At 35.9% G+C, this 15501-nt stretch overlaps 1 protein-coding gene across 2 annotated transcripts in view; it reads left to right on the top strand.

Moving 5' to 3' along the window:
• The window catches only part of KCNH7 (potassium voltage-gated channel subfamily H member 7), a 474127-nt gene that overhangs the window by 432164 nt on the left and 26462 nt on the right, over positions 1 to 15501 (top strand). For both annotated transcript variants that reach the window (XM_035007888.1, XM_035007889.1), the window contains exon 10: positions 14611 to 14863. In XM_035007888.1, coding sequence (XP_034863779.1) covers positions 14611 to 14863 — 253 coding nt within the window. The remainder of the gene's footprint in view (positions 1 to 14610; positions 14864 to 15501) is intronic.

The raw sequence follows: 15501 nt of genomic DNA on the forward strand, positions 1-15501 counted from the left end.
TTATAGATTTCAATCAAAAGTCAACCTCAGGCTAAAAATGCTTAGAACCACAGTGAGACTCTCAGTGACAAAGCATTCACTTATAATGCCCCCAACAAACAAAGCCAATCAAAATGGAAATGAAATTAATAAATAATGGCATATTGTTTAATAGAAATTCTTACTCTTTGGAGTTGATGTGATGTCTAAGAAGCATCTTAGTGAAAATCTGATTTCCTTTCCTTCCAAGTCTCTTTTATAGCTCCTCTGCTACCCGTCAGAGTACCCTTTGCTAACTCTACTACTGACCTTAACTACTAGCTACTAACTACCTACTACTACTAAAACTTACTACTAGCTACTATCTACTTAAATACTAACTACTAACATTGATTATATCTGCATTCTCAATCTAACTCTATGCCAATGAAAATTTTGTCGTACCCATTCTCTACACTTACCGAAATGACTTCATCTATGCCAGACCTTTGTATTCAAATCTCCTTCACTCAGACTGTTTTGATACACCATAGTGAAAAGCAATGATGAGTTCTTTCAGTTAGCAACTCATATAAAAACAATCATTGTGACATTAAACCTCATTGGAAATGTAAAGCAAAATATACAAAATAGCATGGCTTGTCTTCACCATACTGTTTTTATCCCTCAACTTTTCCTAATGATCCTTTATATAGTCAGGTTGATAAATAGAATCAATGAAAAACCTTTGACTCGTTAGTCGTAAAGCTTAATAAAATGATTAAAAATATGGTGCCCACATATTTGTTCCTCTAGTGGCAAGGATTCTGTTTCTAAGAATTCTTCAGAAAATAAAATCAGTTACATTGAAAGATATCAATAGCACAACAAAATTTTTACATGGGTGAGCCTGTATAATTTGCATTGATTATTTTTTATTTGACCAGTAATATTTTAACAAAGAAGCATAGGTTCAAAATCAGCAGTCAATGTGCAAAATGCATTGAAAATATTGCCAAACTTTGAAAGACATGCTGCTTCTCTACACAGCCTAGCAAATAAATTCACACATTTCAAAATAGGGCATGGAGACTGGTAAAAACCTGCATTTAAATGATAATGATCCGTAGGACTGGTGACATCTTTTGGTTTTCTGTGAAGAAATACTTGCTTACCTTTAGGAGTTGAATTAAAATAGTCATCTACAATGTACTTTAAAAGATGTTTTCATAGACATGTTGATTAGTTAACAGGAACTGCCTGGTTCTACAGAAATTATGTAGGTAATAAAATTTTGCACTAGCAAGAAATCTACTAGCACACATACTTGCCCACTGTAGATAGTACCTGAACAACAGGTGCTTAAGAAAGGACAAGGCACATGTCCTTCCTATTTTTCACCAACCTATTCACTCTAAAGTCTCAAAAATACCACAGAGAACAATAAATGCCATCTGGAGCCCCCCTGACGTGAACAATATCAAGCTTAAGACAAGCATCTGGTATTTTCATGTCGCAAATGATATGTGCTCAGTCATGTTTCACAAATGATTATGGTCACTTCATCCTGGTCTCCAACCATTATCAAGAAAGACTTATTTACAGCTGGCACCATGCTGCATCTGTGCGAAGGGAGTTCTTAACAGTAGGATCTTATCTCTAGTGGGTTCTGAGCCAAGAGAAATGACAGCATGGCCTCAGGCTTTACACATGAAAAATGTGTAATGAGACAATGAACATACTACAGTTTCTCCATTCATTAATAATGTTCCTCTTCCAGTAGTGGGATAGTGGAAATGGCGTCTCAAATTATTTTTTAACTCTTTAAAATAATGGTACTATTCAAACAGGACTCTAGAGGGCATTTTCTTGTGCTGGAGAATGTGATGTGTTTTCAAGTACTTTCTTTGGCGTTGTAGAAACGCAGGAGTAATTCAAATTCAATTCAATTTTAAGAGCACTTAATATTCCACACGGGTTTAACCAAAAATAAAAATACAGAGAGTCATCAAAACTCAGTTTTAAAATACTCTTTGTAAATATGACTTTAAGCCACTTTTAATTCAGATATTAGAGTAACTCAGCATTTATCAAACTTAATGAAATCAAGCCATTCACAATTTCTCCCGAAATAAAAATCCAGTATTTTCTTTAATGGAAGAGTTACCTGAGATATTACAGGGGCCTGGATATTTATATCGAAATGGATATGTCGATATTCCACCCAATATGTCAGAGGTTTTGAAATCATTTTTTAAGGGTGAAAATAAGCAAAAGTAAGTTCATCCATGCAAATTGTTCTTACAGCCTTAAGAGGAATTTATGTATATCTTAATTGTTTTTCTTGGTTTAGACATTTTGCTACCCAAGGGGATGAGTGTGAATGGAAAAAATAAATAATCATTGCCTCTTTCGTAGCAGGTATTTCTAAAACAAAAAACAAAACAAAACAAAATCCTTCTTTTTTTGTTTGCATCTTGGGCTCCTGTTGGGCAGGTGGGCCACCCCCAGTAGACGTCTACACTCAATTTAGGAATGATAAGAATCTTTCTTATTCAGGGCCCAGTAACCCAGATGGTTTTAATGCTCTGGAGCTATGTTAGTTCATTTTTTTCCACTCCACTGATAATTTTCTCAGATCAGAATGCTCTATAACACACACAGAACTGAAAGATACCAGTAGCTAGAACCATCTACCAGAGTGGGAAGATAAGTCAAAGACTCACTCCACATAAGTATAATTATTGTATTTGAATCATGGAGTTCCATTTCTAGCCCTCACTTGTTCTAACTGTGAATCACTATGTGCGGATGCCCAGAAATTGGGGCATTAGTTGTGTTTTCTAAGATGGGGGCTTTAGCCCAGAATCTAACTCTAATTTTGTCTGCTCTATGACCAGTGCTTAATATTGAATAGCAGACACCAAGCAGTGAGGTCAGAGCATTATAATAAAGCAGGTATGGTTAATCAGGATGTTTCCTCTATAAATTACCTATATATAGTAGCATTTTTGCATAGTTTTTGGTTACCTTTTTCTTATTTTATAAGAAATCTTCATGAATTACAGATACTAACGCTTTATTTGTCATCTATATTGCAATTTGTTTCCAATATCTTGTCAATGTGTTGGTTTTGTTAAAAATATCTTTTGGATTTAAGGTTTTTTTTTTTTAGTATGGTACAGTTAGTCAACTTTTCTTATATAGTTCAGAGATCTTGTCCTGATTTTCAAAGGTCCTGCTAAACCTATGGATGATACAAGTAGTTTCCTGGATTTTCTTATAAATTCTGTTGTGTAATTAGAAAGAAAATTCTGTGTTCTGTTTGAAATTTAGTCTTGTAAATTATTTTCTTTACATGAATAGAAGTAGTACTGGTAGAATATAAATAAGTCGTTCTTTTTCTATTGATCTGAAATACCACCTTATTTATACATTAAATTGTCAGATATAATTGGTGTATATACCTTTACTGTCAAACGGTCTCTATTAGTTCATTCCTATGGCAATAGAATAATGATTTATACTTAGTGACTTTATACTATGCTTTAATATCTGACAAAGTAGGTCAACCCTAACTAATCTTGTCTTTCTTATTTCCCTAGCTACTTGAGATTACTTATTCTTCCAGATAAGATATATGACTATTTTTATTCAATTACAACAAACTCCATGTTGGCTTTTTTTTTTTTTTAAGATTTTATTTATTTATTTGACAGAGAGAGACACAGCGAGAGAGGGAACACAAGCAGGGGGAGTGGGAGAGGGAGAAGCAGGCTTCCCGTGGAGCAGGGAGCCCGATGCAGGGCTCGATCCCAGGACCCTGGGATCATGACCTGAGCCGAAGGCAGACGCTTAACGACTGAGCCACCCAAGCGCCCCATCCATGTTGGCTTTTGAGATAACCCAAAGATCAGATTGTCAACTCTGGCTAATGAGAGTCAGAAATTGTAACCAACATAAAGGTTTACCAACAATTTCAAGACTGTATGTAATCGTGGGGCATAAACAAAATATGGAGATCCTTCCTTATCATATTAGTATGTGTTCTGGCTCAGTGTAACATAGGAGGTCCTTAAACAGTGTATGTAATGACATAACACTTAAGCAAAATGAAACTCCTTTGATCATTAAACTTCTACACTTTATAGTCTGGAAGTTACATAGCCTACATGACATTTTCCAGGAAGTCATGTCCTATAATCTATTGGTGAAAGGTTTGTTTACCGTAAGTAATTTAGATTACATACATCCTGCTAAAAACACTCCATAGATAAGAAATACCCCACACCCTTAGTGTGTTTGCCAGGAGCAGGTCACCACTGTTTTGTCATTGGCTGGTCACCTTTCTTTCCAGGTGTTCCTCAGGAAAGCTAGAGACTATATCGTAAGTCTGTTGCTATCCCTTTCCTTCCTATGAATTTTACATTAATTTTTACATAACTTTGGAATTCAAATATTAAGTGCTCACCCATGCTGCACATTAAAATCATCTGAAATGTGTTAAACAAATTTCAGTGCTTTCAGATCCACTCTACAACAATTAAATCAGAATTGCTTATAATGAAGCCTAAGCATCAGTATTTTTATAAGTCTATTCTAATATGTAGCCAAGATTGAGAACCACTGGTTTAGATCTTTAAAAATATAATCTCCTTCAATAAAATGTCATAATTTTCTTCTTAGAAATTCTTATATATTTAATATTACATTTATTTTTAAATTTTATACTGCATAGTCAGTTGAACAAATGAAACACATTACACATTTCCATTTTTACCAGCTTATAGATAATAAGGAGTGAAACTCTCTTCTTTACAGCCACCTTAACAAATTCCCCATCTTGTTTTGTTAGGACTTTTTCTTAGTTTAATATAATTTGGTTTAGTTTGGGGGTTTGGAGGTATTTCCTTGAGGATTTACTCTTGGATGTTCTAGATATGCAGTCATATCAATGGCATTAAAAAAAAATAGATTCAGTCTCTCTTTTCAAATACTGGGTATTATGATTTCGAGTTTACTAGATCCTCCAAAACAATTTTGAATGGTAATAGCTGACTTCAATAAAAGTAACTTCACCATTAAGACTAATACTTTTAAAATGTCTTTGCATTTCTGAAATCAATCCTACTTGGTCATAGAATTTCTGATTCTTTGTTGATTTTGTTGGTTAGTAAATTATTTAGAATTTTGCATCTATTTTATAATGATATTGGTATACACTTATATGCTCTTAAACTGTTAGAAAGAAATCATCTGTAAAACCATATGGTCCTGGAGGTTTTCATAGTAGGTCTTTAATCACCATTCCAACTCTACTGTGGTAATTATGTATTCTATTTCTTCCTTGGTCAATATTGGTAATGTATGTTTTGTGAAAAATTCATCCATCTCATCTAGGCTTTCAAAGTTGTAAAATTGCATGTAGGATTCTCTTCTAACTCACTTAGTATTTTCTGTATCAATAGGTACATCTGCCTTCTCATTCCTAAACTTATGTGTTTTTGTTCTCTCTCCTTTCCTTTAGCAGACTTTTGAAAGATTTATAAATTTATAAATTCCATTGGATTTTGTTCAAGGAACTAGCCTTGCATGAATTATTTATACTTGCTACTATTCTTTTTATTTCCAGAGTCTGCCTTCATTAATTCCCCCTTTTTTATTTCTGTGGGTTGTCTTATTATTTTTAACATTGTATTAAGGTCTTTCATTGTTTGAGCCTTTCTTCTGTAATAATGAAGGTGTTAAGACCATACATTCTCCTTTTAGTGCAAGCTTTTCTGTGGTTTTGATATGACATGTTCTCCTTTTATTGCTTTTTCCATTAGTTCTTCTTTGATCCGAATGTTATCATAGAGCATGGTTCTTAGTTTCCATGAATTTCTGATTTTCTGGTCACTTTTTAATATTTTTCTAATTTTTTTTATTAAAGTCAGAGTTAATGGACTATATAACATTTCTACCTTTTTTTTTAAGATTTTATTTATTTATTTATTTGACGAGACAGAGATAGTGAGAGCAGGAACACAAGCAGCGGGAGTGGGAGAGGGAGAGCAGGCTTCCTGCTGAGGAGGGAGCCTGATGTGGGACTCGATCCCAGGACCCTGGGATCATGACCTGAGCCAAAGGCAGACGCTTAACAACTGAGCCACCCAGGCGCCCAATATAACATTTCTACTTTTATAAATGTTTAAGCATCTACACTTAATGTAGAAGCAATCTGTAGTTGCAATTTTTAAAATGACTCATCTTTTATAAAGATTTTCCAAAGCATTTAGCTGTATTGTCAAGGGGACGGGGGAAACCTGCTCTCTTTTTTTTTTACACATATTTTACTCTTTTATGTAAAATATGATTAAATTATATAATTCCACTAACAATGCAGCCAGCATAAATAAGTTTCAGAACATACACAGCTGGTTTAAAATTCAGTTGGTGGAAGTAGAAATGTGCAGGGACAATATCTGGAACATTCAGAGTGCTGGGGTAGCAAGAACCAATATATTTTACAGAAGAGGAATCTGTTAGGAGGAAGAGAACTTCCACTATTTTGAGAGGTTCTCCCATTTTGTAAAAAGTTATATAATTCCTGATACAGTAATCACTTTCTCTAGAAAACAATTGGAATTGCTGTCTGGCCCCAACATTTCTGAGGAACATTTGCACCCTAACTGGTATAAAGTGAAAAGGACATTTATGCTACATTTCTATTCTTTGTTAGTTATTGATAAAACCAATAAATTAAATGAATGGGAAACATATTGGGAGCAACTTTAGAAACCAATCTAATGGACAGCTGTGGCAAGTCACAATAGTTGATAGAATCCTAGCCTAAGTTTGAAGTCTTTGTTCTTCCACAAATAAAATCCCTCATGCAGGGCGCCTGGGTGGCTCAGTTGGTTAAGCGACTGCCTTCGGCTCAGGTCATGATCCTGGAGTCCCGGGATCGAGTCCCACATCGGGCTCCCTGCTCAGCAGGGGGTGTGCTTCTCCCTCTGACCCTCCCCCCTCTCATGTGCTCTCTCTCTCCTCTCATCCTCTCTCTCAAATAAATAAATAAAATCTTTAAAAAAAAAAATCCCTCATGCATTTATGTTTCAGCTTTCACATATAAAAATGGGATAATCACCACTCTCTATTCCTTATATAAAGTTGACAAGTCAATCAAAATATTTGATTCTAAAATATTATCACATGAGAGATGTTTCTGAAACATAAAACTAGATTTAAGTTCAAGAAGGCATATCAAGGACGCCTGGGTGGCTCATTCGTTAAGCGTCTGCCTTCGGCTCAGGTCATGATCCCAGGGTCCTGGGATCGAGTCCCACATCGGGCACCCTCCTTGGCGGGAAGCCTGCTCTCGCTCTCCCACTCCCACTGCTTGTGTTCCTGCTCTCGCTATCTCTGTCTCTGTCAAATAAATAAATAAAATCTTTAAAAAAAAAAAAGAAGGCATATCAAGTACAAAGTGGTACTTAAATCATTCTTTTCATTACCTGGAAGATTGCACCCCCTTTTCCTTTCTTTGTGAGCAAGTTCAGGTCATTTACAATCAATCCATTTGGGAAGAAGTATTTGCAAAGCATCCAATAGACCCCACTATAATTATACTCTGTTAATGTCTTCCATCACTCCCTCTCTCAAGTAGTGGGTTGAAGGGAAGGTCCAGAAATTTTTTCTCAATATCCAGATCCCTCCTATTACCTTTAGAAACCCTAGTGGGTTCCATGGTTTCCCCTTGGGACCTTATACTATAAATCCTAATGCACCTTTTTAAGTCAGGCTCTTGCTGAATTAGCAGAACTCCAGAGGCTGGGTAACAAGGACGTGTATGTAAAAGCAATAAATCCTTTCTGCCTACTCATCATTACCCACACTCCAACTCATCCTTGGCCCTGACTTAATTGGGGTCACTTTAAAGTTTGAGTGTGCTTCTGAAAGCAAAGAAACATCTCACATATCATGCTGTGAACTAGTGGTGAGAGCTGCCAGAGAGGCAAGGAGAAGAAGCAGGAGGAAAGACTGTTTCATTTTTCAGGGAATATTTACTTGCACCAAAATCTGTTCAGGATTTATGACGTTGTTTTCCATGTCTGTGTGTGGCAAGTTTTTGTTCTGTTCATGATTTTCTTCTAAATGATATAACCATGTGAAAAATGTTGAAAAGTTACACATAGAAAATTAGTTAATTTTCTCAAGGCTCATCCTTTCTCAAGGCTCATCCAAGCCCCTCATCTGGGATTGCATAATACTTCACTCTGGCCAGATACGATGCCCTTCCTATACAATAAAATAATTCCTTATTCTCATTAGCCATGTGGAGATAAAATAAGAAAGCAGATAACAAAGCAGTTTGAGCTTCAGACTAGGGCTATGTATACTTGAATGTTTAAAACTGCTAAAAGAACCCACCTATCATGATTAGTGGTTAAACATGAAGTATTAAGCATGTATCCCCCAAGGAAACATGAAAAATGTGTGCCTCCTATTCCTTAACAATAAATCATAAGCATAGCAATAATATGATCTGGGATGACCTCAAAATTAGGGAATACATTAGCTTCTAGAAACAACAAAAAGCAAGGTTTGGTATCTTATAAGTGGCAAAGATTTACCAAATGCTGAATGCCCACATGGCAAACACTGATTCTATCAAAATCAGAAAATGCTATAAAATATTAAGGCTGTACCTTAGGGCAGAGACTTAAGATTTAATATATTACTTGCATCATCTATTTGATAATCACACTTGAGGTTTAGTGTTTCATAGGGAGTGTTAATTTATGTTTTGATTAATCCTAATTTGTCAAGATCTAAGTGTATTTAATGAACCAGAGAATTTTCTCAGAAAATTTCCTAATGTCAATTATCATAGTTACCAAACTTGTTCATATGATTAACTTGCTGTTTAGGGGAATCATTTAACACACTCAGATTGTCTTCCTTATAGTGCCCTTTTCAGCCTGCCTTTAGGAATGTACCCCTCTACAGCTACGCTAAGCGAAACAAATCACATTACAACATAAATCATCTTTCCAATATTATCTGGATAGGGGCCATCTATAAGAAAATACATTTTGATTCTTTCTAAAGCAAATAGAGCGTTTCCAAAACCATAGATGGCGTGTGGAGAGAGTTGTGGTAAAATTCCATTATTGATGCTCTTCTAACAGAAGCTAGAAAGTGTACCTACCATAAAAGAGCATTTTACAATCCAAGCTAAGAGACAGCAAACATTGAGGCATGTGTCTTAAATGTGAGGAAGGAATAATGGAGTTTATTGTGAATATATTGTGAATATTTAACTTTATTTGAAAATCCTTATCTATCAGCATCCAGGTAAAAGTTGAATGAGGAAATAAATTTCTCTCTTGCAACTTTTGCCTTTCTTTAATCACATGGGGTGGTGCCAGCAGCATGAAGACTCATAGAATAAAAGGAAACTTTAAATTGTTGGGCAGGGAAGAGAGTCATGGTTTTAAGACTATAAATCACCTGCCCTACCCACAGGACACATAGTTACTGTTGGAAGACAAAATTGTATTGAAATTTGATTATAAATGAACTAATTCCAGAGCAAAATCCAATAAAAAGTGGACCCCACCTTGAAGGATGATATAATCATTTCATATAAAAAACAAAAATAATAATAATCTTAATTAATATTCATTAAAATTCTTCTCAGACTCCACTGACTGAAGCTCAGGACACATTTCTCTAATTGTAATCTGTCATGGGCTTTCACTGAAACCCCAATACATAAAATAGGTACCATAATTTTTTTTATTGGCATAAGTATATAAGTTTAATTTAAGGATCTACTTATTAAAAAGTAAATGACACAAATGTCATTTTGATGAGCACACTCATATCAAATCAGAAATTGCAGGCTTGCATTAACCGCAGCCTCCATTCTTTTTTAAATTTTGTATTCCTTGCTCAGTATGAAGAAAATTTGAATTCACACTCTGCAAAATTGCATATATTGACAATATTGTAGTATTTATTCCTCTACGTGTGTGCCAGTAGATACACATTTGAGGGAAGTTTAGTATAAAGTTAAATACTTCTGAATTAGTATCTGATCATGTCTGATGGTGCTTACTATGGGATAATTATTTCAACTTTTTTCTCTCTTTGTATGATTTTTTCAAGGAGTTTTGATTTAATAATGCTATCTCGTGTACTTGTTAGGTTATTCTTGTTTGAATGTCCTTAAACTTTGGGTCCTTTGGTACTAAGCTATGGGGTTGATTGCTTTTAGCAATCACAGAAAGCATTTCAAACTCACTTAAAAGACTAAATATCTCATTTGTCTTACATAAGTTGAGGGTCCCAAAGAGTTTTATTCACATAGAGTCAAGTAAAGGAAAATTAACCTTACACTTATAAAATATTCAAGTGACCTTATACCATAATAAAGACATGGGATTTTTACCAGCCTTGAAAAAATTTTGTGGAACATCAGGAAGTTTTAAAAATCCCCCATAACTGAAAATATTAGAAAAGTTAAAATGAGCTTTTCATTCACCTTTAATTAACTGTATATTGAGGGTTCATTTGAACAGCCATTAGGATTATAAGTGTCCAAATGTGTACTATTAATGTCCATGCAAAACAAGGTGTGGAAAATTCTGATTAAATATATATATTTATATTTATTTTACCTGATTAAATATATATATATTTTTTAAACTGGGCATTTAGAGAAAGGCTTAAGGGCCAGGTATATGTTCAGAACATATTTTTTTCATTGTTATGCTTCCATGCCAAGTATAGTGCTTGGTATAGAGTAGATATTTACTATGTATTTGCTAAAAGAATGAGAGCTACTTCTCCAAGCTGCAGGCCATGACCCCGATTCTGGGTGATGCTCCTGGGTCTTTGAAATCAAATCAACCCAATAAATAATGACTTCAGACACACAGTGAAAGGTGCTGTGTACCCTCAGAGCTTCAGAACTTGACAGACAAGAAGGCTGTGCAGAAAGTAGTGGAAATAATTACATCAGTAAACCAGTTGTGTCTTGGTTTGTACCTGTGTACTTGACACACTTACTCTTCACAACCAGATCTGCCAGGCCTGGTAAAATGCTAATATTTGACTGTTAAATGAGGAAGTTCCACGTCAGGTAGTTTAGCAGAGGAACCAAACCTGATGAAAAAAAGTACAATGAGTAGGAAGTAAGGAAGGCAACACAGCTGAGACCAACGGAAATGGGTGTCTTGGATGAATACTACTTCAACTTACCCCATTCTCCTCACTCTTTTCCATGTTCTTCTAGTCTATTTCTCTATAATCCCTCTCTTTTAACCCTGCTTTTAAAGTCCCTTTACTTTAGGCATACCCCAGATTCCAAAGCTGCTAACTTACATAGGACATTTAAACTTCTGGGCTAGTAAGAGATTCACTTACTAAATGTTAACTTCTATTGACTTTTACTTGAGTGATCTATGTAACTCACTTAAGAAAATTAAGAAAGTTAGTGAAGGGCTAACACCACAGGATAAGTCTTTAATCCAGATAAGTCCTTCAAGCCAACATGTGTGTACCTTCTCCCTGGGCCAGCAAAGGCTTCTCCATGAAACTCTGTGGTATCTCCAACTTGAGGCCATTCTTTCCAATGGGTGTCACATCTGATAGGATAAATGCTGGGAGATGACACTTAAGGACATTTGAGAAGAGAATAATGTTGAAAAACTTTCCCTAGTACCCTTTATGGTTTTGTAAACGATTCTAAGAATATTGGCATTCCAAGAACATGTTTATATTGATTTAGTAACTGCCTATTTCAAAAAGAATTTAAGACAACTCACAGTGAAAACTTAAGTGCAAGTAAGTCAAAACATTTAACACAAGTCAGAAACAGGAAACAAAATTTATCTTAAACTCTGTTGAGGCAATGGAACACAAAAGTTAGTGGTGAATTTTCTATTCACCAAAGAGATCAAGGAGAATACAATGGGTGTTGTATCTCTCAATTTCTAGCTAAAGAGAACTTACCAGTTCTTCAGGAACAATAAATATGTATGACAAAGTAAAGAAAAGAAAAAGGCAGAAGTAAACTATGTGACAGCTACAATGAATGGGATAATTTACATACATTATTACATTTAATTGTGGGCACAGCCCTGTGAAGTAGATATTATTAATTATTTTTACAATTGAAGAAACTGAATCTCAAGAAAATTTAATTGAATTAACCAAAGTCACAACTAGTAAGTGTCAGAACTAGAACTTCAGTTCATGCCTATCTGATTCCATAGCTCATCTAACATACTCAGAGAAATGAGTAACCCCTACCTCTATCTCATCTGTACCTTCCAATTCAAAACATGCATACACACCCTTGTGCACATGCATGCACACACACACATGCACAATTTTTCCTTTAATAAGCAGGCTATACTCAGAAAGTATAACAGAGGAACTTCAGGAAAATGCCAGAAATAGCAGCTACAAGCTCAATAATCTCATTCCAATTATTATAGGGAAAGTGCAATTTCCCCATTTATGTGAAATATAAAATGTCTTTTTGTATGTTTTTATAGCCAAATCTTAAGAAAAAAATAGACATGTCTAACTTGTTACTTGGTGTAATGCTCTCTACATTTTTATCTGTATGGGGACATCTGAGAATTATGCTGAGACCACACAACAGTGGGCTTCAGGGAGGAAAAGTAAATCATATGCAGGAAGACCAGTAAACTGGGGTTTTTCCTACTATAGCACCCCCAAATAAAGTGACCCCATTTCAGAAAACAGTGTGCAAGCCTTGCTTAACTCCAGCCTAGCATCACTTGCCAAAGAATCCCATGTGATAGTTTAGACCAGTAGAAAGGGTCAGCGACCTACCAGAGGGCTGGCTCTATGGGAGGAGCTGAGTTGTGTACGACGGACAGAGTGGGGAAAGAGCCCCTAGCCCTCAAAAGCAGAAATGGGCAAAGACTAGGCAAGTTATCCTTTTGGCAAGGCCTTCAGTCCAAGCAGGAAATCTGGTAGGAGTCCAGTCACGTAGACAAAGTCTGAAAGATAGAGTTAAAGACAGAAGTTTCAGAAGAAGAGGAAGGCTCATTTCTTTTGGGTCTGAGCCAGGTAATATAGAAACTTCAGGATAGATGTCTGAGTTCCTACAGCTGTGTGGAGCTGGGTAAGTGGTGCCTAGAAATTGGCGCGCTATTTACTGGTAACTTACAACAAATTTTAAAATCAAAAAAGCTCTTATTCTCTGGCAAAGAAACACAGATAGATGAAGTGACTTGCGCAAGTGTCAACCTGTGGCAAATTCACGACCAGAACCCGTATTCTGTGGGTTTTCTTCTAAAATGCCCTTGACCCATTTCTGTGGGTGACTCTGCAATGAAGGAAACAAGCTGGGAGTTGGTGGCTGTCATGTTTTCGGTCTCTCATTGATCCGTTTGTATGATACCACGCCCATCTGACCGGCTGCATCACACAGGGGTCCTACAGAAGCAATACGCCTTGGCTGCTTTAACATTTCAAATAGACATAAGTGTAAGTTAACTCAAATGTGGTCTAATTTGAAGTTCCTCCATGAACCATGTACATTTCAATTATCTGGACAAAAAATTCATGATGACTTTTAGCTGTATTGAATAGCAACAGCAAGGTTGACCCAAAATTTAGGAAATCCTAAAATTACATTATTAAACACTATGTAATGCCCCTCCCCTCTACTTCAAAGCACATTTAAATGGATTTATTTTTACTGACAGAGGAAAGTCAACATGAGAATTAAAATCTACATATGACACCCAAAGAAACTAAGACACACACAGAGAAGCAGGAGTTGAGTGTCTTTGGCCCATTGTATACTGGGAATTTTATAAAATAATATAGAATTGTATTCAGTTTAAATTGAGTGGCACTTGTCACAAACTATTATTTAATCTCTTCTATCAGATTTAAATCAGTCGCTGAATAGGTTGTCAAAACAGTAGTGCTATTAGAAGTTTAAGTTTGCATTGTAAACTTTGGCACAATTTCCATTTCTGAAAACATAGCTATACTATTTAATTATGTTTGCTGTTCTCCTTCCCTTTCTCTATTTTCAGTGCTTATCCAAATATTTAGTATTAATAGTGTGCATATGAAACATAAATATTCCACGTACCGTTCGCGAAGAGCACCCTCTGGTCTATGACATTTACAAATACCATGGCTATTTCACGATCATTATTTTTACTAATTCCAATTAAGAAGTATACCAGAGACAGCACTCCAAATTGACTTGAGATTCCTTCAAAAGGTTGTCTTTCTAGCTGTACCACCTTTCATTAGTTATGTCTTACTAATTGTCACATTTGCATTCTATATGTGCACAGTATGATGCTACCTCACATAATGCAGGGAATGAAAAGCAGTGTGAAACATAGGCATTACATTTTAATGAGACAGCATTTGTGCTGAGTCTGAATGCCTGCAGTTAATTCAGAGAACAAGCATTTGAGTTAAAATTCTGACACATTTCGCAAACCAAGTATTCATTGAGGTAGGCGAGGTAGAAAAATTTTAAGAACTCGTGTGACAGTAACTACACCCGCAGTTCTGTGAGCAAGAAATAGACTTTATTTCTCAGGTGGAGGGACCCTGTGCACTGGTAGTATGAAACTCTTTATTTTTTTTCCTCAGGTCCTAAAGGGTTTCCCAGAATGTTTACAAGCTGACATTTGTCTACATCTCAACCAGACTTTGCTGCAAAACTGCAAAGCCTTTCGGGGGGCAAGTAAAGGTTGCCTTAGAGCTTTGGCAATGAAGTTCAAGACGACCCATGCACCTCCAGGAGACACCCTGGTTCACTGTGGGGATGTCCTCACTGCACTTTATTTCTTATCCAGAGGATCCATTGAAATCCTCAAAGATGACATTGTGGTAGCTATTCTGGGTGAGTGTTTCAGAACTGGATGGTGACAAATTCAGGTATTAGCTGGTACGATGCGTAGTTTAAAACAATAGAAAACAGGACCGATCCATTTATTTGTGAGTACAAGACTGATAGGTCATTTTATTTTATCTTTTTATTATGTTATGTTAATCACCATACATTACATCATTAGCTTTTGATGTAGTGTTCCATGATTCATTGTTTGCCTGTAACACCCACTGCTCCATGCAGAACGTGCCTTCTTTAATACCCATCACCAGGCTAACCCATCCCCCCACCCCCCTCCCCTCTAGAACCCTCAGTTTGTTTTTCAGAGTCCATAGTCTCTAATGGTTCATCTCCCCCTCCGATTTCCCCCCCTTCATTCTTCCCTTCCTGTTATCTTCTTCTTTTTTTTTAACATATAATGTATTATTTGTTTCAGAGGTACTGATAGGTCATTTTAAAGCTTTATTTAAAATTCAATCCAAATCAAATTGACCTTGCAGACAGTGTGTTTTCATGACCGGTCTCACATTTTCTCTGATGTGTAAACACTTCCATGACTCTCTTTAGTTCTTGGCAGCTACTTAACGTTTGAGGCCAAATATATGAAAACAGTCAGCATTTTGCTTTTCATGTTGGAGAACCTTGGATTC

The sequence above is a fragment of the Mirounga leonina genome, unplaced genomic scaffold, assembly GCF_011800145.1.
Source record: "Mirounga leonina isolate KUSES-001 unplaced genomic scaffold, KU_Mleo_1.0 Mir_151, whole genome shotgun sequence".
In the NCBI taxonomy this organism is placed as follows: domain Eukaryota; kingdom Metazoa; phylum Chordata; class Mammalia; order Carnivora; family Phocidae; genus Mirounga; species Mirounga leonina.